The sequence below is a fragment of the Falco cherrug genome, chromosome 9, assembly GCF_023634085.1.
Source record: "Falco cherrug isolate bFalChe1 chromosome 9, bFalChe1.pri, whole genome shotgun sequence".
NCBI lineage: Eukaryota > Metazoa > Chordata > Aves > Falconiformes > Falconidae > Falco > Falco cherrug.
This window is the reverse complement of record NC_073705.1, coordinates 17,319,060-17,340,575: the sequence shown is the minus strand read 5'-3', so window position 1 is coordinate 17,340,575 and position 21,516 is coordinate 17,319,060. Positions and strand designations below refer to the sequence as shown.

The 21,516-nt window shown below is 41.0% G+C and overlaps 1 protein-coding gene across 2 annotated transcripts in view; it reads right to left on the bottom strand.

Moving 5' to 3' along the window:
* Window positions 1–1,419: 1,419 nt before the first annotated feature.
* GPR107 (G protein-coupled receptor 107) overlaps window positions 1,420–21,516 on the bottom strand; it is a 36,732-nt gene continuing 16,635 nt past the window's right edge. For both annotated transcript variants that reach the window (XM_055721017.1, XM_055721018.1), the window contains 5 exons: window positions 20,291–20,334; window positions 11,696–11,745; window positions 10,869–10,952; window positions 9,901–10,025; window positions 1,420–3,566 (listed from right to left, as the gene is read on the bottom strand). In XM_055721017.1, coding sequence (XP_055576992.1) covers window positions 3,470–3,566; window positions 9,901–10,025; window positions 10,869–10,952; window positions 11,696–11,745; window positions 20,291–20,334 — 400 coding nt within the window. In that variant the 3' untranslated portion in view covers window positions 1,420–3,469. The remainder of the gene's footprint in view (window positions 3,567–9,900; window positions 10,026–10,868; window positions 10,953–11,695; window positions 11,746–20,290; window positions 20,335–21,516) is intronic.

The following is a 21,516-nucleotide window of genomic DNA, read 5'->3' as shown; positions in this document are numbered from 1 at the left end:
TCAGTTTTCAGAGCTCAACAGAACATACCAATACCCAGTACTTGCTTCAAATGCAGCTGAGTGATTTTCAAACATACAAGAAAACCCCCTTTCTTGTCAATTTAATTGTCATTGGCCAGACTGCATTTCTCTTCTCCAAGGGGAGCATACTGTAAGGAAAACAAGACTTTAACACACTAAAAATCTTCCATTAGGCTTTCACCAAACGTAGTGTGCACACACACTAGAGTAATTAGGACATCCCCTTTCATGTCCAGAAGGAATGTTACGGTGCTTAAAAGATACATGGTGAATGCATACTTGTGCTAGAGAGTCTATTAGCTTAGAAAAAATACATCTTCCACATTACTAGCTCCAAGACAAAGTACTGCAATGCAGCAAATTTTTACAACATGATCCCAGAGTATGCCAGCATGGAAATCCAGGAACAGGGCTCTCAGCTGGAGAGAAACACTGAACAATGCACTGCACAGATCACGACATGCTGAGTTAGATTACAACATGAAAGAGCATCTTAATAGAACAGCATGTGGCTTCTTGAGCTCAAACTGTTAGTTTTGGGCAAGCAGCAGCAATGTTCCAGATGACCCCATTATGTCTCGCTTTCAGTACATCTCTTAATAAACCATCAAGGAAAACATTTTCAAGCCTGAAGAATGCAAGAAGCTGGCAGTTGCACTGCAAGGAGGTTTCCTCTGGAAGACAGCTTGCTGAACAGTTACAGCAGGAAGGAGTGCATCAGTGGTATTTGCATGTTATCAGCAGCAGGGATTTATTATAACCTACATTACAACTGAAGGCTGAACCAATCTCATTTTTGTCTGCGGAGGATGCCAAGAACTCCACTGCAGCAATATATGTGAATGTGTTCAAAACCATTTATTCTGAATTGTGTCAGACCTCCAGGACCCCTGTCATTATACCGCTGTGTACTGACAGGGTGAGTTTTAGTTGCTCACTGCAGTACAAGGCAGAGAGAAGAAAATAAGGCTGTATCCTAAAACTATCTGTAAGCCACAAGCAACTCTTATTTTCCCTCCTTGTGAAAGAGCTTCCTACCAGACAGGCAGTTATCAACATTTGAAAGGCAAGCACTGTGATTATCCCGCCTGGTGAGCTCTAAGGTGCTGCATTTCACTAGCAAGAGAGTCATGCACTCCCCAGTCATGCAGTTGTAGGTTGGCCTTGGGAGGAAGGGGGAGGGAGTAGCCCTCCCTTTGATGCTTTGCGGTGCAGCACACTTTGTGCCGTGAGAGCACAACTGCAGCCATCCTCTGCATCCTCCAGCATCCCAACCACCATCCAATCCATCATACAACCCTGCAAGACAAATTTTTCTGACTTGCTCAGAGGAATTCCACCAGAAAAAGCAGCAATTCACTTTGTAAATGGCTGCAATAAGAATCTTCTATCACTGTGTTTGACCTGCACATCCACATACATTTTCTTTACTAATGCTTAGGTCTGACTAGTTGCTGCTGTACCGCTGGTGAGCATCCTGCATTGTACAACCAGCTTCAGCTGGCACTTAGACAGCTGCTGTAGCTCAGGTCTGAATGTGGAAAAAGCTCTTCTAAAAACAGAGTACTGCTGTGGCTTTTCAAGACAAGAAGAATTCATCCATTTTCTGGCCTTTGACTAGTGAGCCAGGGACACCATACACAACTTCAGCAAAAAAAGCGCATACAAAAAAAGAAACCTGAGACTAAGAACCAACACCTAGGAAAAGAGGAGTAAACAGAAGACAATGCTGCTCTTCAAACAGCAAGTCTTGGTACAGACTGCTCATTTAGGAGCTCTACAATCCCTGTTCAAGACCAACAAAGAAGTGGTTCAAGGTTCCAAGGAAAATCCTCCTTCTAAACCTCAAGTTATGCCCCAGAGATGTAGTCCCTTCAGTCAAAAAGCAATTCCTAGATGAGTTTGTAGGAGATGCTGGCACATCCAAAGCACTATGATGCCTCTCCTTGTGACCCTGACAGAAGCACTTTCCTCAACAGCACCATACGTCAATGTCTCTACATGAATACTAAGGCTTCTGTGGGTCAGTGAGTTATACTTAGTTTATTTTTCTTAAAGCTTATCCTCATTACATCAGTAAGCCACTTCCATCTCCCTCCAAATTTACAATCACGTGCTATGCCTTACTACTACAGCTATGGGCACCAGCTTGCCTTATTAACAATACTAGAGTACAACAGATAAAACACACATGGCATTCGTAACTTGTTTCTGAAGACTCCACTGCAAATTTGCAGCTAATAGTCAAGACTTCCCTATTCCCCTGCACTGAGGTTCTGGTCATAATATTCCCCTTTCCTGACAAAAGCCATTGAAGACTGGGAGCTGCAGCTGCCTAGTTTTGGCAGCAGTACCATTTTGACCAGTTCAGCTCACATCAAACTACAGTATCACTAATCATACATAGCCAGAGATGTACAAGTAGCCATCCAGAGAGGCTAAATAATTCAGGATAACAGTGAATGAGAGATTTATGCTGCAGTACATTTGTGAAACAGATTTCCACTGGAGATTCTGGTACTGTTTATACTGTGCCAGAAAGGAGTGTCTTTCAAAATACCTCAAAAATATTTTATAAAGCAGATCAAAGTGCTCTGGGTCACAGCTTGAAATTAAATGTTTAATGGCAGACCCCTAAAAAGCAAGCATCAGTCTTATACCTCTTGTGTACTTCTCGTCAGATGGGTGTGAATCAAGAACAACTCCATAAACAGCGGAGAATTTACACAACTGCTTATTGCATTACAGGCTACTGCTTTTAACAAAGAACAGTCACTTGCTTCCTGTATAGCAATACATTTAAAAACCTGACACATTCAAATGGATACCTGCATGGATAAGACAAGAAGATACTTACCAACTTTCCCACTGACATGAGTAGTTGCAGAAGTCATCTGATACCATACCCTATTCAGTCTCTCAAATAACTGCAGTTTTTCTATTCATTTGTTTTGCAGCAAAAGGAGAGTTTATAAAAAGAAAAAAAAGTATTTACTTCTCTTGTCTTCTTTTCCCACCTTCTGACATGCTTTGCAATTCCCAGTATACGTGTTACATAGCGAGCGTGTGTGTATATATATATATGTGCATTATATAAAATACATACCTTACATACACACTAAAGGTGTCTCTTCACATCAGTATTCTTCACGTTCTGAAGAACGCAACTGCAAACAATTCAAAATACCTAGCCACTCCAGAAAGGAGAAAAAAAAAGCATAAGCTACCCAAAAATCCCTAGGAAAGCTTTACACTCCTTGCAGGTACCACAAAATCCCATTTCCTATGATCAGAGGAACAGGTATATTTCTGCACTGCTTTGCTCTCCCTAGACACACCCCACTCTGCAGTTTCAATGTTGGGAAGTGCTAGTTGCTCCCTTTCCACTGAGAGTAATATTAATAAATTAAAAAAAGTGTCTCTGAAAGTGCTGCCTTAGTCCAGTCCATCATGCTGTGCTTTCCCATTCACCCTGTGGCTCTGCTGAACCATTCACCACTTTCTTGACCTTCTTCATGCCCTCCATTATTCCAGAAGTTGTCACCCTGGAAGAAAAGGAAGAAACATCAGAACAGAACATGAACTGTACCATCCATTTCACCAACAGCCCATGCTTGTCTTCCTGCGCATATCAAGTAACACTTCTCAGGTGTTTACCAAGGCCTAATAGTCTCAATGTTCAATCTCTCCTATTACTACCATTTTGCGGGCCAGCTATCATCTTGTACGCAACACTGATGAGTGCTGGGAGCAAGGCCACTGTCCTGGAGAGCCTCAAGGCCCTTCCCATCTATTGTTAAGCTAAACCAGCAAGTAATATTTGCTCATACTTGAGAAAAGATAGCAGGGGTGGTTAAACAGTTAAACCAGGTGTTCATTTGCTTAAGTTTGAGCAGCTTGCTTTTAAAAAAAATTTTTGCTACACACCTGAACACCCTTAATTCTGTGCATTGAAGACTTTCTTCTGCATTTGCAATGTTTTTTATGGGTACAACATATACAAATGCACACATAGTGGACAGTGCTCCAAATGAACCTTATTAGCTTAATGCACACCAACTCCTGTTAATAGCAAAATTAATCAACAGCAAAAAAACAGAAGAGTGGTCATCCTTTATTATACCATCCAATTCTGGATTTGTAGTTCAACGGTCAGATTGCCATGACAAAGCCTCATAATCCTGTTCAAACATCAAGCACACTGAACTTTATCCAGCCAGAACAGCACCACTCCCCTCAGAGCCAACTTAGCTATCCAATGAGCTCTGCAGCCCAGTAGCTTTTTCTGTTGCTATACATAACAGGCTATTTGCATGCACAAGACATTTGCTTTATTCTTTTGCATGATGTGATTCTCATTCCATACAGGTATTTTTTCCCCACACATGTGCTACAAAGGTTATCTGGGATGCTGAAAGCAAGAACATCAATAGCTCAGTGCATTCACAAGGGATGACTGGAAACATACATAAACCTGTCCTATTCAAAGATGCTGCTGTCAGTCTTTGTGTGCTTTCACCTGTCATTTACCATGTAAGAATACTTTATTTGATCAGACTAGCTAACAACATTTTCACAGTATCACCCTAGAGAAGTAATCTTCAGATACACTCTTCTGATAACGTCCTTAGTTCCATGTTAGGTATCAGCTTCTGTTCATGTACTGTAAAAATAATTTACTCAAACTGATGTGTTCAGTGACTCACTAGCAGTCGCAGTACTGGGATCCTCAGTGGTTCAGACACTTTAGAGTGGGCCTAGATGAGCTTGTGTTTAAGGGAATAGGGAAAGGGTCAGGAGAGTACAGATCAAGTAGCAGCTTTATTCCCTATTGAAATAAAAATTAAAAAAAAAAGGAGAAGAGTAAGCAGATTGCTTAAAGGAGAAAGATGAAATTAGTAAACAGTAAACATTTGCCTTGAAAAGATCACATCAAGCTCATCAGTACAAAGAACATTTAGATCTCGTAAGTCCTTTCTCTTGACAAAGGTTTTCCCCAGTCACACAAGAAAAAAAATCTGGGGAAACATGAGCCAGACAACTAAAGCAGATGCATAACTAGTTGGAAAAGCACACTTTGAGATGTACTTCATTGTTTCCTGTCAAAAATAAAAGAACACCAAGTGTGGTTCCAGAGAGGTCTGTCCTGGGTTCGCTTCTATTCAATAGTTTCAGTGATTGCCTGGGTAATGGAATAGAGAATTGCTTATTAAATCTGCAGAACACAGTAACAGCTACGTATTTGAGAACAGGACAAGAATGCAGAAAGATTCTGACAAATCAAAAATTTCATTTGAAAAACACGGGGCAATGCAGAGACAGCTACAAAGTGTATACTTCAGAAATCAAACTTCATAATTACAGAATAAGGGGTTAAGTATTAAAACTTCAGGGAGAAGCTAAGATTACAATGGACTACAAATCAAAAAATGAGCAACTAACATAGCAACGCAACAACAGACATACTGACATATATAAATAGGTGTTTTACACTTACACGACACCAAAGTAGCCCTAACACCCAACTCACAGCTATTGTAAGATCTCACCTGGCACACAGCCTAGATTTTAGCATTGCACTCCAATACAATTACAAACCCACTGCACACCAAGATGATGACAAAAGCGGTAAGAGGTTATGCCTAAGAGGGGACAATCCACTTTGTCCTGTCCTGTTCCTCCATGAATGTATAGACAGCTACATACTGAAAACACAGCCAGGTAAAGTCATGTTATTTGTTACCAGAGAAGCCATTTACCTTCCACCCCCCACCATGACAGCAAAGAACTGGGAGACTTCAGGGTGGATTCCTCAATAGTGAAAGGTAAAGACCATCTGATGAGCACTGTTCTTGTCTCACAACAAGTATGTAGTGTAGCTCTTGGGTCACCATTTTCTCAAATTGTTTGTCTACAATGGGCAATTCCTCACCCTCTCAAAATCAGTTCAGTCAACACATTTTAGTACCCAGTAAAATAAGGCTATCAGCACTGAGACCAAGGATGCTGCAATTCTCATTCTAGTCCTCTGAGCAGTCTCAGGACTTCAGTTCTGAACTGCAATACTGCAAGTAAGTGCTCCTTGCCTGCAGTTTGCTGAGCTGCATTTCTAGTCTACAAACTAGCAGCAGTCAAAATGCAACAAATCCTTCCCTCTAAACCACCCCTCTACAGAGAGAATTTTTTGTGGCTGTCAGAGGGATACCTATCACAAATGAGGCACAAAAGGAGTTCCCTGAACACTCCATTGCACAGCAGTATGTGCTGTGGAAATTTCAGTTTTCTTTCCCACCCCTGGCATTGTATCCAAGGTATCAAGGAATGGCTAAACATGTAGAAGCATCTTCAGCCCTGCAGTGGCAGATCCCAGCTGTCTTTTCTGTTTTGGTGGTAGTTTGTGTGGTTTTTTGTTTTGGGTTTTTTTTGTCCAAAAAGAAACACTGCAACACTGCCAGCAGCCAGCCTTCACAAGCTCTTGCAAACTGGTGTGAAAACTGATCAGCCATTGAGCAAAAAAGCCGATCTCTGCATGGGAAATATGTTAGGTGAAGAAAATCACTTCTAACAGAGCATCATTAATCAGTCTGCCACAAAGCACAACTTGAGAGAAAGCAGAGAAAAGCAGGCAAACAGGACTTCCAGTCTCAGCACAGAATAGATTGCCTCATGATACAGTGAGAAACTCCACATCCCAAGGCATAAACAAAGGTAGGTCAGTGTTACCACAACAGTTCACTATGTTGAGGCTGTTTTGGGTGTTAAGGAAAGACAAAGCTAGTGTCCATGCACTCAGCAAGATGGATTTACCAAACTGAGAACAAAACTTTTCCTGCAATTCCCCCTCCAGTGGAAATATCTTAACCCCACATACATGTATGAACATCTTCTCAACCAAGATCTGTATGGGGAAAAAAAAAAAAAAAAAGGCATGCTTTGGTACCTAACATTTAAAGCAAACTTACTTTTGTAGTAAGTTATTTTACTAGCTCAGTAAAAAAAAACCAAACCTGCTTCCTTTTCCCTTCCTCACCCCCACCTCATTTAATTGTACTCTTTATATTTTTGTGTTCATGCCCCAGAAACAGCATTAGGACTGGAAGCCTGACAACTCTGCCAAGTGTAGCTGCACCTTTTCAGAGTACTGTAATCTAACAAACTGTCAGCAACAAGCCCGCATACTGACAGAGTGGGCGCTCAAGAGGCTGCCCAGCACAGAACACACAGAAAGCCACTTTATTGATGATGAATGGCTACTGACCCTACTTGAAAAAGAACAGACTGGTCCTTAGTTCAGGTTTATTTATACTCTCCACCAGGACAGCTTCTTTTGAGCTTGTTATAACCAAAGAGAAAGTCCTGTAACTTTTGTGGATGCTTTCTCCCAAGACGTAGCTGTGTTAGCTGAAAAGACTGACTACAAGTTCCCTTTGCTGTTCTTGATTTATAATTTATTTTTGAAAGTTGCAAGAACTTACAGAGGGAGGATCTGTGCCCTATGTTGCTTCTATCACAGACACCCTAGCCTTTGGATTTTTCTTGAAAGCTTGCAGATTTCCACACTACCCTTAATTTTTACATTTACTGCCAGACTGAGCTTTGTCTAGTTTGTGCTGCATGAAAACAGGCATAAGATCTATGCTTAAAAGGTCCTATTTTTTGTTGGAAGACAAGCAAGCCTGGAAAACAAGCTTGATAACCTCACGGCTATCTCCTGTGTTGGCTCATAGGAAAGTTGAGTCTAAAGAAACTGACTGCTTCTGCAGCAAATGTTTTGAAGAGCCTGATTTTAACAAAAACCCTCTGGGAGAGGAAAACCACCATAAAACCTGGCAATAAGACATGGCAGAACACCATGAAGTTTGAAGTTTGCAGGCTTTTAACTTCTGCCACAGTCTCTGAAGACAACTGGGTATTTATCACATAAGAGACAAAACACACTCATGCAATGGTTAGTCAGGATGCTGTCAGGCACTTAAGTCACTTGCTCAAATAAGCCTTGATATTTTTCCCCTACAGAAACACCATTTAGTATTTATAAAAGCAAAAATAGGAGCAGCAAGGCCAAGTCAACAAGAAATTCAATACACTTTCATTGCAGTGCTTCACCTGTCACAGATTGTGTATACACAAGCTTTACAGATACATGCAAACTTCACCTCCCTGATGCAGCTGGGGAAGGGAGAACAAGACACAGATTACACCATACCAAGCACCCAAATAGAGCAAAACTTCTGGTGAATCAGATGAGAAAAATTCAAGCAGGCCTAAAGGGAACAACTCACAAGGCACAACAATGAAAACTCCCAAGGCAAAGAGCAAAATGTCTTATTAGGAGAAGGTCCACAAGGAACTCTGATCCTCAAGTTTCTAGTAATGTCTATTTCATTATGGCGAGGTATAAATCACTTCATTAGTTCATTAAACTTTCTCCTGCTTATTTCTGGCAGATTCTCCCAAATTTAGAAGCTTCTCTAATTTACTGAAATTGCTAAATATGAAAGGTGCCATATTATTAGTCCTAAAAAAGCTCAAGTAAAATTAAGCATGTAACAAAGTTGAAATTCACTCTAACAGGCAAAAAAGAAAAAAGCTTGTTTCTGTATAAACACAAATCCTACCACATCTTCCAGTTCAGACCATGCCTTCCTGATGTGGATGTTTACTTACCAGCTTCCAAACTGAAACTTACATAAACCATTTAAACACCTGTATGTGACAGTGATTTTAAGGTCACTACCCACTAGTTGGATTCCACTTGTGCAATGACAGATTTTATGGATCCAAAGCAAAAATAGCTAAGCATCTGGAAAGATCTTTGTTACTAGAGATACTTACAAGAAATTAAACCACTTGCATGACATTTCAGGTGGATTCTATGATTCAAACCCCCTTGTAGCAATTTCCCAATAACATCCATTCCCTTCTGAGCTAACGATGAGGGCAAACACACTCTGACTTTTTTTTTTTTATGTTTTGGCACTTAAAAATTGTAAGTGTTGCTTTGTTTCACCCCAGATCAAGTAGAAGTGATTTGCCAAACTGGAAAAATTCTTAGGAACAGGCTTTTGAGCCTGTACGTGAAATACAATTGTGCATGAAACGTGTAACTACTAGAGAGATTAGGTTAGCTCTGCTCCTGTTAAGGCAACAGACTCTGTGGCAATCATAGCTCTATTCAATGCTTTTAGCATGCTGAATTTCTTAGGGCAGTTTCTATTACAGTTTCAGAAATACCACTCATTTTTTAAGTCCTCAGAAAACCACTGCAAAGAGAATGACAGGGACTTAGGCTGAGCCCTACTTTATAATTTCTCCAGACTAACTCAGGTACTATTGGCGCCTCATGGTTTAGCAGCAAGGAATAGAACAGGGAAGACTATTGGTAAAAATCCATCTCCTCAGCTGAGTGTTAAAATAAATTTCTTCAAAGCTACAGGCTGAATGACAAGGTAGATAGGACGTGACACCATGCTTATTTATAGTCTGTAGATTAGCAGTTAGTTTTTGTCATTGGTTTGGTGTTTCTTTGTTTTTTTTTAAAAATGAAGCTTTAACAATCTGTAAGGCTCAGTGTTCAGCAACACAGATTGAACACAGAAGCTTTTTTATTTTATATTTTCAAGGGCACCTTTTTGCCCCATGAAAAGCTTTACCATCTTATTCCACATTACTGCCATATCCACCTAGAGGCTCCTATGCATATCAGAAATCTCTTTGTTAGTTGAATACACACTAAATAGATACCTCATCTTTAAACATATGGGCAGATCCTAATCTTTCTCAAAAGAAGGATTTAGAGAGATGAAAGTAAACTCTTTTTGAACATTACTTTTCTCAAATCAAGAGAGGAGGTAAAAAAAAGGTGGGGAGGGTTCTTACACAGCTTCCATCTCCAAGTCATCCTCATCGTCTTGAGAGAGTTGTAGATAAGGGTTGTCTGATGCTGGACGGAACTTGTACCCAGTGAGTACAAAGAATACAAGTGTGGCCATTTCATCCAGCAGCTGCAAGTAAAAACAAGATTTAAGTTCACTCCTGTAATCCTTCATGGTCATGAAACATTTATCCTCATTCATAAGGTTCAAGATTTAAAGGCCAAGAGGCCTCTGCCATGGCAGAAATAACAAAGCAATTACCGTCCTGTTATCATTAATCCCAGGCTAAAGGCTGTCAAGCCCTTTGTTCTTTCAGCTTTCCCTGCCACTTTAAATACAGTTACAGTTCTAGCCATCACTCCAGTGCTTTTAAATAACTATGGCAAGACTTGGCTTTTAAAGGGGGGAATAGTCATCCCTACATTGTTTTGTATTTTCAACAGTTCATGTGTTCCATAGACTCCCTGCACAGTTACTTGGATTACATGTTAAGAAACCAAATGTTTAAAAGTCACTCTAAATAAATAAATAAATAGATAGATAAATAAAGCTTTGTAGATGGAAGAGTGAAAGCCTATTTCACTGGCTCCCTGGGGCCTCAATTACACAGGGCAAACCTGACTGATTTTTTTTTTTTTTCTTCTTTTTATGTTCTTGATTAATTTCCTTCAGACATTTTTAAATTGAAAGACTAAAAATCAATAATGCAATTACTTTTAGACATCTCATGTATAATCCAGCAGCCTTGCTGGACAAACGTAAAACTAAAAATATACTCTTGCCACTTCAGTCACATCAGTGATAAAAATCAGGAGGAGACAGGGTGCAGCGCTGTGCTTTGAGATGTTCTACTATAACATGACAAACAATTTGCACTGGATTTTTTTTTTAGTGCAGTTACATCTAAAGAATAATAGCAAAAAGAAAAAAACATATCAAGGAATGGATGTATTTTCCTTTGCTGACAAATACCTGGTATAGCCATTTCCACTGGAATGGAACAGCAATCTTTATGAGAATTGCAATGATCCGTGTGAAGTAAATGTAACACACAATCTGGGAAGGAAAAGAAGAAACCATGATGAGAGCAATAGCATCACCCTTATAGAACCTGTTTTTCCAGAGAAATAGCTCAAGCAATTCCCAGACAACTCATGCCAGACTAGCCTTATTATGCTCCTCAATAAATATATGGAAGATACAGGCTGAGGGCTCTACTGATTGTTGAATACCCAAATGACTCCAGCTATTGCGAACATGTTTAAGTTACAGCAGGAAACACTAAGTATTACACTTTTGTAGAACTTGAAGAATCCAATTGTAATTTATGACTCTTACCACTTATAAGAGTCTGAAATGAGGCTGTTGGAAATCATTAAGAAGCCTACGTTCTCCTGGGAGATATGCTCACAGCTCCTAATGACATAATCAGAAACTGCACACATGCATCTCAAGGCACCACTTGGGCCCAAGTTTAATTTTTAGCAAGTTTACAGTACATTGCTCAAGCCCATCAATTCAACCGGCAGCTCAAGCTGTCTCCAGAGGAAAACATCAACCATTACAAATGGCTGGAACCACTTCAAAGATAGACAGAAAGATACAGCTAGAAAAAGAAATAAAGCTGCTTTGAGGATTGTAACCCAGTTGACTAAGATGCCAAAGCACAGCACTTGCCCCAGAACTGGGAACATCTCTACCACATCCACCACCTACAGTAGCTTCCAACAAGTAATCCATCAAAAGGCTTGAATGGCTTTTAAGTGCTCTTTATGTATGCATAAAGGTTTTTTACTTACCATAACATAGTAATGTCTAAACAGCTTCAGCTTTGCTAGGTTAATGGCAGCTATCAAGAGAACACAAAAGTCCATCAGAAAATTGTTAAAATGAGAGTTTCTTTTGATGCTTGTCTGCAAGGTAGGCAAGTGGTCAAGACTAGGACTCTGGCAATCCCTGACTAGACAGGGTTGACCCATAGCCCACTGGGGACTCTGAGGAACGCCACTCTTGCATGTGTATGTACTGGACAACTTGTAGGTTGGGGTGAGTTCCTCTTGAAAAGGCAACTCAGATCACTTTCACACTGAATTTTATATACATACACTCTACCAATAAAGAACCTTCCTCTATCTGTATATAGCCAACTACATACTGTCACCTCACTCAGGCCAGAAAGGCCACGCCACTTGACACTGTCTCCTAGAAAATTTGTACCTTTTCTATAGTACTGCCTGGCCTGCTCTGTGCCTTCAGCTGGCCTGAGCTACTTTGAGGTAATCGTGGCTCTGGAAACCACTGGCTCTTGTCAAACAACAGCAGAAGTATTTTAACATCTAAGTAGTATTGCCTGTCACTTGTAGCTCAGTCACAACTTAACAGGTGAAATAGTTCTCATAGCAAATGCATGTGTTTCAGTCACAAGCTGTGTAAGCTAAGGCCCCAGGCTAACCTATGTTTATTGGACAGATTACATCAGCTCTTGAGGAACACAGTAGATATTCAGGTGAACAAGCAGAGGTCAACAACCAGATGGAACAGCTGTCAACTCTGGTTTGAGAGTCAGGTTTTACAGGTGCAGCATGATTACAAATACAGACTCCTGGTGCTTTCGTGACAAGAGAGACAAAGACTCCAAGACATGCTGACAGCATACAGAAGTGCAATTCAGAGCCCACGAACATGAGCTGCCCGTTAGAAAATACTGCCACACTCACTAGTATTCCCTCTGAGCCCTCATTTTTTTAAATGAGATGTGGAAGTGCAACACATTGTGCTTAAGTTCATCTGCACTCCCTCACAGAAATCACCTACTGCAAAAAGCAGATTTATAAAAGGATGCATGTATTTGCACGTCAGGTCTTCCAGGTTCACAACAGTACAAAATACAGTATTACACATCAGGAAGAGGAGGGCTAACAGCTACACAAGAAATGCTTCACTGCCTGTGGCAAACACAACACAGAACTGCAATGTCAGATGCAGCACAAACTCTCACAGGTTCTCACTACATAAGCTACAGTGAAGACAGACAACATTCTGTTATAAACCTACTTTGTATAAACTAGAGATCAAGTGGTTTCAGGAGAACCACTGGAAGCTATAGACACTGAGATACAAGCCCTCCTCCAGCAGATGTACTAAAACAACAGCACCTGACTAACACAAGGCATCAAGTGACTGACAGGTAGATCAAACTAAGCTAACAGCAGTTTTGATTTAGTGCTGGCTAGTGGCTTCTACATATTCCCAAACAGGATGTTGAACTTTTGACAGAGCACAGGGCAGACCAGTAAGAGAAAGCAGAGCCAGAGCTCAAGAGGGGGAAAAAAACCAACCGAATCTTATTTGTGAAGGAACACCAAGTTCAGTTCCATAAAGCTAAAGCTCTTACTGTGCAACACTCATCTGAACACCAATCAGATTAGGGGCAATCTTACAGCACAATATGGCAGAGGAACACCATCTCACAGATTTGGGAGGACACTCCCTCCTGGACTACGACATGAAAACCTGAACACAGAATAGCATCTACTTTGCAATATATAGTTCTGGACCCCAGAAAGCAGTGCTCAAGTTCTAGACTTGCACCTGTTGAGTACCAGCAGTGAAGCACTGAGCACTTTCACTGGGCAACAAATGGCAAAACTTAAAACTGCTAGAACAAGAATCTAACTATGTTCTTAGTAGCTAAATCAGCCCTAAGACACTGGTAAGCTACCTCTCCCTCACTTCCATCCCTTGCAAAAGCTAGCTTCCCATACTTAAAAAGCAAAAACTTGCAGATTTTAATGAGTCTAGGGCTCTGCCAGACAACCTAGTGTTAAAAGCTTTTCATAATACAGTTGGAGAAAGATTAAAGCAAGTAAATACATAGGACAAGCTCATTAAAACATGATGCAGGGAAGCAATACTGTCTTAAAGGAGAGCAACATTAAGTATGACCATGAAGATCTTGTGATGTACCATACACTGGTTTGTATACAGAAGGATCTATTTCTAACTCAAGGCATCTATCTTCAAGAACTGCCACCAAGTGGTGCAGTGACAGGCCATGAGAATTACTAGGCTTTGTAGTTAAAGCAACACCAACTCAACAGCTGTGATTCAAACTGCCAGTCCATCAGTGCTTTACTGTCAACCACTGAGTGAGCTGAGGAGTCATTTCTGTTGATTCATGCAGTGCATACAAAGAAAGGATAGTGAAGCCAAAGATCTGGCTGCCAACTGACATGTCATATTGCCACCTTTCCCAGCTGATGGAGCATAGCTCAAGATCTCACCTACTCAATACCAAGGATTCGGAAGTTAGTATATCCTGATATCTAGAATGGCTGAGTATGGGAAATAAGGATAAGTAAGAGGGACACCCCCCACCCCAAGTAGAAAGACTGAAGAGCCACCTCTGGACACCGGTTTGCTCATTTATCACAATTAGGTGTTCTCCTCTAGCTGCCTCAGCTTCAGGAATACTTCTCTCCACTATCAGATAGTAAAGTCAGTATTAACGCATGTCTAAAAAGTCCTGCCAGTTTTTTTTAAAACAGCTGAAAGTTATAGTACACTGTTCTGGAGAAATTCTAAAATCATCATTATTTGGCATCAGCAGCCTGTGAATTGCTTCTTCACAAGCTGAATGCACTCCAAGCAGTAATACTTGAGTCTCACTTTGCTGGACAGACTTCAATTCACCTTAGCCTGGAAGTCCAGACACCGACAGCAACACCTACAAGGAGAGAGGCTAGGCCAACAGCTGTCACTTAGAACTTGAATCACTTGCAGCCCCAACCTGTGAAGCTGTGGTAACACAGCAGCAATCACAGTATGCAGTAAAGGATGGGTAAATTTATGTTTGGAATATGCTAACTATTCTTCCGGGCACAGTACTTAACTGCAAAGAACAAAAAAAAAAAAAAAAAAAAAAAAAAAAAAAAAAAAAAAGAAACCTACACTCAACAGAGACTTTCTACCAAAGGTTTTACAACGGAATTCACACTTGTGTTCCATCTCTTTCAAAGAATAATTAAGAAGATAAAAGCCATCCTCCTGGAGAGGTTTAGAACAGCATCTACACCTTCCCTCAGTCTCACCTCTCTATCACCATTTACTTTAACAGCCTGTGTCTGCAACAGCCTGATTGGCATTGATCAAAATATAGTGTACCACAGTATTTTGATAATCAATCTTTCAGATTGCCCCATGCCAATTTCAAAATCTGAGACAGCCTGTAAGATAGGGGAAAAAGAAAATCAGACCATATGCTACAGCCTTGCACACCATCAGACAATAGCTTTTTGATGACTAGGTCTGAGCTTTTTAGAATATGTATGTAACAACAATAACAGGACTGCAGCTGAGGGCATAGGGAGCTCAAGTCCAGGCCATACAGTACACAAGGGCAAACCATAATGCATCTTTAGTGAACCCACTGAAGTACAGCTAAGAATATTTCTACACTGCTTTGCATGCTATACTAACTCTGGTGCATTTGAGATGCAATCTATGCCATTACCAAATAGTAAACAGAAGTTTTCTATTCTTCTCAAGAATGAAGGCACACATGTAGATCTAGGCCTCAAAAAGAAACTCCAGTAACTCTGAGAAGTATAGCTCTATAATCTCTACAGTACTCTGCTTAAAAGCATTCCTGTACTAGAAAGAAGAGGTCAAGCAAACACATATAGTAACCCTTGGTGTCATGCATGAGAAGGTGGCACAGATTAGTTAATCACAGACCGGTTAACCTTCCTCACCAGGGTCAGAAGAAAGTCCGATGTACAAGATAAGCAATGTATCTCCAACACGTAACTGTTACATCAACCCCAGACGGCACCTGAAGTGATATACTGGAACACAGTAGGCCCACTGAATTCCTCAACATTTCCCAACTTTCCAGCACTATGCATTGAGGTCTTGACACTTAAATCACCAAGCTCTATCTCAAGGTTTGAGATGCCTATGTACTACCTACAGCATGTTTACTCCTGCGCTACCCCCTCCTCACTGGATTGGTGTGGAGGTGTTTTGGCATGGGTCTCCACAGAGCCATTGCCTCTAGCGTCTGCTAAGCTCAGCTGAGCAGAAGGTCTTCTGCATCATGCAGGACCAGGCTCTTTGTTCACAGCATTTTCCTGGTACAGAAGCAGGAAGACACTGAACAACAAACAAATGGTTTTTCCTAACATGAGGGCAAGCACGAAAGCATTAATCATCATTTGCCCACTGCACAGCACACAGGGAATGTTGCCTGTGAGCTACACACTGCAATGTATTTACCCTAATTCTGCTGCCAACTACAACATGCTGCAGTGCTTCAGGAAAATACCTAACCATTCATGATCAGACTGCACAGAGTTTCACATCTCTTTGACACACACAGAGGCACAAAAAGATAAAAACTGCAGTGGTGTTTCCAGCCCTCTATTCCTCCCCCAAACAGCAGATTACACAATACACAAGAGTAGGTTATGACATTTGAGAGGTCCAGTGACATACAACTTTCAGTTCCAAATAAAAACCAAAAAAACCCCTCAAGTTTATTCCATCTCTTTTTTTTCTTGTGATATCTGTAAACAAGGTAGTGGTAGTTGAGCGGCTTTTCTGTCCAAACATCCCTAGTTCAGTTTGCAAGGCTGATTTCATTAAATCTGCAAGACACTTGTAATGCAGATCTAGAAATGGACAGAGGATATAGGCTCCCATCTGAGAAAACATACAGTGGCAGACCAAATAGCTGTACTTAAGTCTGAAGGGGTGATTTTAAAAAGGGGAAGAAAAGCTTCTAAAAATGGGATGTTTATGCCCACTGCTGTGCAAGATAAGAAGCCTGTGTAGGTCAGATATTTTACTTTAAAGATCACCTTCAAAGGAAAAAAGCAAACAACCAGGCAGCTCAAACACAGCTGTATCACTGTGCCATGCCTACTCTCTGCCACCTATCCACAGTATCTGTGGATTTAAGGTCTCCCTGGATAATTATGGCTTTAGATCAATTCCTCTTAGAAAACTTAAAAAAAAACCACAACAAAACAACTCAAAAAAACCCAAACCAAAATAAACTTTAAATGACCATTTGCTAGTGACTCCAAATCACTGCTACTTATAACAAGACTTTTTAATAATTGTACATTGCTAATACAAAGCCTATGACAAGCACAGCTGTTAAAGACTACAAGACTGGTAATCCAACCAGCCTTCTGCTACATTTCTAGTCTAGTCACACAACCGTCATGGCTGCACTTCACCCAAGGGAATGGTATCTAATAAACAGGGTGTGAAGTAGCTGGAAGAGGACAAGACTGTCAGGAAACACTATCAAGATCCTGAGCCATGAAGTCCTGGAGTTGTTAGTTCTAATAGATGCAAGAAAGCCAAAATAATTGTCCCTAGGTCTTTCTCACCAGCAAGGAGGTCACCAGAAGGCTCAGTGCCAGGAGAAACAACTGTTGAATTTTTAGTCTATAACTCTCCAAGACAACCTATAAGTTAATGATTTCTGTGTGAGAGAACAGGGAAAGCAACCTTTGAGGTAACAGTAGACAAACCCTAGCAAGCAACAGGCAGTCCGACTAGAAAACTGTGTAAGATTCCGTCTGCTTTAACCACAGGGCAGGCAATGCAGTATTAAACTGCATGTGAGAAGATCCAGTAGTTTTACCACCTCAGGAGAAAACTATCTTCAGCTGTGGGGAAAAAAATAAATAATGCTGGTGACAAGACTAAGATTGATAGCCTAACACAATCATAGAATCATTTAAGTTGGAAACGACCTTTAAGGTCATTGAGTGCAACCGTTAACACAGCACTGCCAAGTTCAGCACTAAACCATTCCCCTAAGTACCACATCTACATGTCTTTTTAAGTACCTCCAGGGATGGTGACTCGACCCACCACTTCCCTGGGCAGCCTGTTCAAATGCTTTTGACAACGCTTAGGTTAAGAATTTTTTCCTACCTTCCAATCTAAACCTCTCCTGGCACAACTTAAGACTGTTTCCTCTTGTTCTATCACTTATTACTTAGGCAGAGATATCAACACCCACCTCACTACAACCTCCTTTCAGGTAGTTGTAGAGTGTGATAAGGTCTCCCCTGAGCCTCCTTTTCTCCAGGCTAAATGACCCCGGTTCCCTACCCTATTACAGTGCAACCAAATCACACTTTTGGTATTCTCAACCAGGCATACTAGCAGCAAGACATTAGGTAACATTCTGCTTCAACCATCACATTTCCATTCACTTGCTCCGCATGTGCTCCTATCAACAGCCTCTAAACATACTAACCACATTGTACTTCACAAGTGAGTCCCAGCACTGTGGCTGTCCTGGCCCAAATCTCCTGCCAGCCTATGCGATGCTTTCCCTGAAGACTTTTTCCTTAGCTATTCTTTTATTATTAGTGTAGCTTAACACAGCTGCCAAGTCCCTTCCAACAGACAATTACAGAACCTTCAGGATCTGCACAGCCAGATGGTAATATCAGTAGGCAAAACGTGGTAACAGCAGTAGGTGATCCACAAGCAACATTCATGATAAGAGTGCCATCACTCATGGAAAACAATTCAAAACAGAGGACTAAGAACAGTCCCTCAGAGATATGCATAGCACTGATGAGCTAGAGACACAACGGGTTCTTGTCAGATCACAGTTTTCTGTTACCTCCCTTATAGACTACAATGCATCCTTCAGAAGGGATTGGTTTCAGATCTGGACTTCACCCATTACAACAGGTCCTTGACACTGGCCACCTTTTCCCCTTCGTGCAGCCTTTTGAAGTTAAACGGACTCCATAGTACCATCTTGTGGTAAGAACCATCACGCGCAAGGTAGACACGGCATGATCACCTGAGGCCACAGAGATCTACAAGTTCTGTGCCCCAGTTCGGAGCACTAGCTGCGGAGTGCCGAGCATCAGAAGTCAGACTCCACTGCCACCCTGCAGTTCTGCCTTAGTTACAGGGAGGCTGAGCTCTATTTGCAGTCACTCACAGTGGCCTCACCTAAGAACCAGGCCTAACACATGCGAAGTCTCCAGAAGAAAGACTGCTTAAACCTAGACATTCCCTGAAGCAAACTTTTTAACAGTAAGGACATAAAATATGCTTTTATGTGTAAAATAAGCTCCAGATACACTTAGTAGACAAGGTAAAGCGAATTCATCAGCGAATGTGTCTGAACCCATGTGAACACACTGATGAGAAAGCTACCAACAACATTAACGTTCTTTATCAACGCTAACCTCTTTTGCATTGGTTTCTATTAGAAATTAATATTTCCCCCCCCTTTAGGTTTGGGGGTTTTCTGTGTATGGTGGTGGGTTTGGGTGGGGTGTTTGTTTTTTTTTTTTTAAACAGCTTGGAATCTCAAAAAAACCAGCTGGGCTCACCTTAAGTATTGTTTCAATTTAACAGATGGCAAGGAAAGACCTAATCTGTGGCCTGCACAGGGCCAAGTTCAGTATCCAGTGTTATAGTGCACCTACTAGACTACAGAGGCAATCTGCGCTGAAATGTCAAAGTCTTAGTGGAAACGAAGGAAATGACTGGATGAAGCATCCAGACCTAGGAGGCTATCTCCAGAAAGAGGAGATGAGTTAAAGGATAAGACTGGGTTGAAAGGATGTTGCCAACAAAGGACCTTCTAGAAATAAATCTTCAAGAAGGGTAAGCCACCAAGTGAGAGAACGTTGAAATGGCTGCCTGCTTCCAACGAAGCCAGTGCTATGCTCTGTGGCTTGCATCTGCAGCCAACTGAGGAACTAATTCAGAAGTGAGCAGATAAGGCAGGAAAAACACACACTACAGAAGCCATTATTTGGGTTGGCTTTCCATCCATCATCTCATTTTCACTGCTACAGTACACGTAACTTCACTTTACACAAGCAGTCCTTTAAGCTGCTGTACAAACACGGACAAGTCAAGAACTGTGTTACATTGAATGCCAATTTATGTTTTGTTTCATAACGAGGCTTGTTTCCCTCTATTCTGGCAGAAACAGATTTCTGCAGAAATTGAAATAAGGGAGTGTATTTTGGCTAACAGTCAGCAATTCCGGAATTCACTTCTAGTTCTGCTTCTGAACACCTGAGTCTTAGAAAAGGCAGCCCATCTGTCAAGATTATTTCCTCTCAATATCACATTTAGCTCATGCACCAAGAGCTGTGCAAGCACCAGAGAATGAGTTCCATGTACGAATTCTGATAGTCAAAGCAATACATGGAAAAGGTAATTTTCCACAAGTTACTCCCATGAGCCCCCTGAGGAAAAGCAGCAGTGTGACACTAACCTAGTATAGTTTTAGTTTACATATTTTAAATCAGCATCATGTGTTTGAAATTTCTGGCATTATTTTATGGCATATAGCATAAACCAGGAAAAAAAAATTACGGATTTCTTGCCTTTCCCATCTGTTGCTGAAGCCTCCTGTAAATGCCTTATTGACCTAGAAAAAAAAAAAAGTTAAATGAGCATATTAGCTGTAAGTTTTACACTTCCTTTTTACTGTAGCCCTCCAGAACACTGACACGTTTTGTTAGCTCTTTATGACTGGGGTATGCTTGCAATTAACTGTGCTTAGTGTGCTTGGCACTGCCTATACTTCACCCCCAGCTCAGGCAGTTAGTTATCTGTTAGTATCTGTATTTCCTTGTGGTTAAGAAAGCCTGTTGTCAAAGCCTACAGAAAGCTTTGTGGGAGGGAGGAAGGGAGCACAGTGAGAAACCAGGGCATTTTCTAGCATAATGCTTTCCACTTGTACAATTAAGCTGAATTACTATTCACAGTACTGTCAAGCATTTGGCATCTTACTGCTCTTTTAAGCTCTTTTTGTTTAAATAGTTGATTACAGCTTAGCTTACATGTCTACATAGGCAACTTAGGTAACAGAAGCTACACTGTGGGAATGTAAATTCAAGGGCCAAGTCTTAGTCACCTTGCTCACTTGAGTCATCCCACCAGCTGCAGTGATACCATCCAGATGAAAAAGAGGCAGCATTTTATGCCTTGGGCTTCACTGCCAGTATATGTTGGTACCATGACAATGCAGGAACACTGGTTACACACTACGAACAGTTACAGAACAGCTCACCCACATGTATTTGTTCTTCAGATACAGTTCCTTTATGGAAAGCAAGTTTTGTACCAGCATATCACTAGGTAGGACATACCGATTCTAGCATTAGGTAGTAAGAACTACGACTGTAGAAGTCACATTTATCACAGGAAATCAGTTTCTACAATTTCAGTTAATAATCCTGCAGATTTATTTACCACACCCAAATGCTTTCAACTTCAGAAGAACTGCTGCATTTTCACTGGAACAGGGGAAGGGACAAGCAGGCAGTGCAAATTTCTTGGAAGACATTTCCCAGCCTTGGCAGAAGGTCACCAAGACTGCGTAGGGTTTTGCCCTTGTGCAGAGGACAACTGGGAATGTAAGGACAGCAGAAACCCACCCTCACATGTCAAGCTGAAGCTTACTCCCATCTACTGAGCAATGTGAATGTGTGTCTTTACACACACCTATGTATGTGTTATGAAACAGCTCTGAAACACTCAAGAGTTACACTCTAGAGTGATGACACGTTTACTAAACATTTATATCCACTCTTTCCGAAAAAAATAC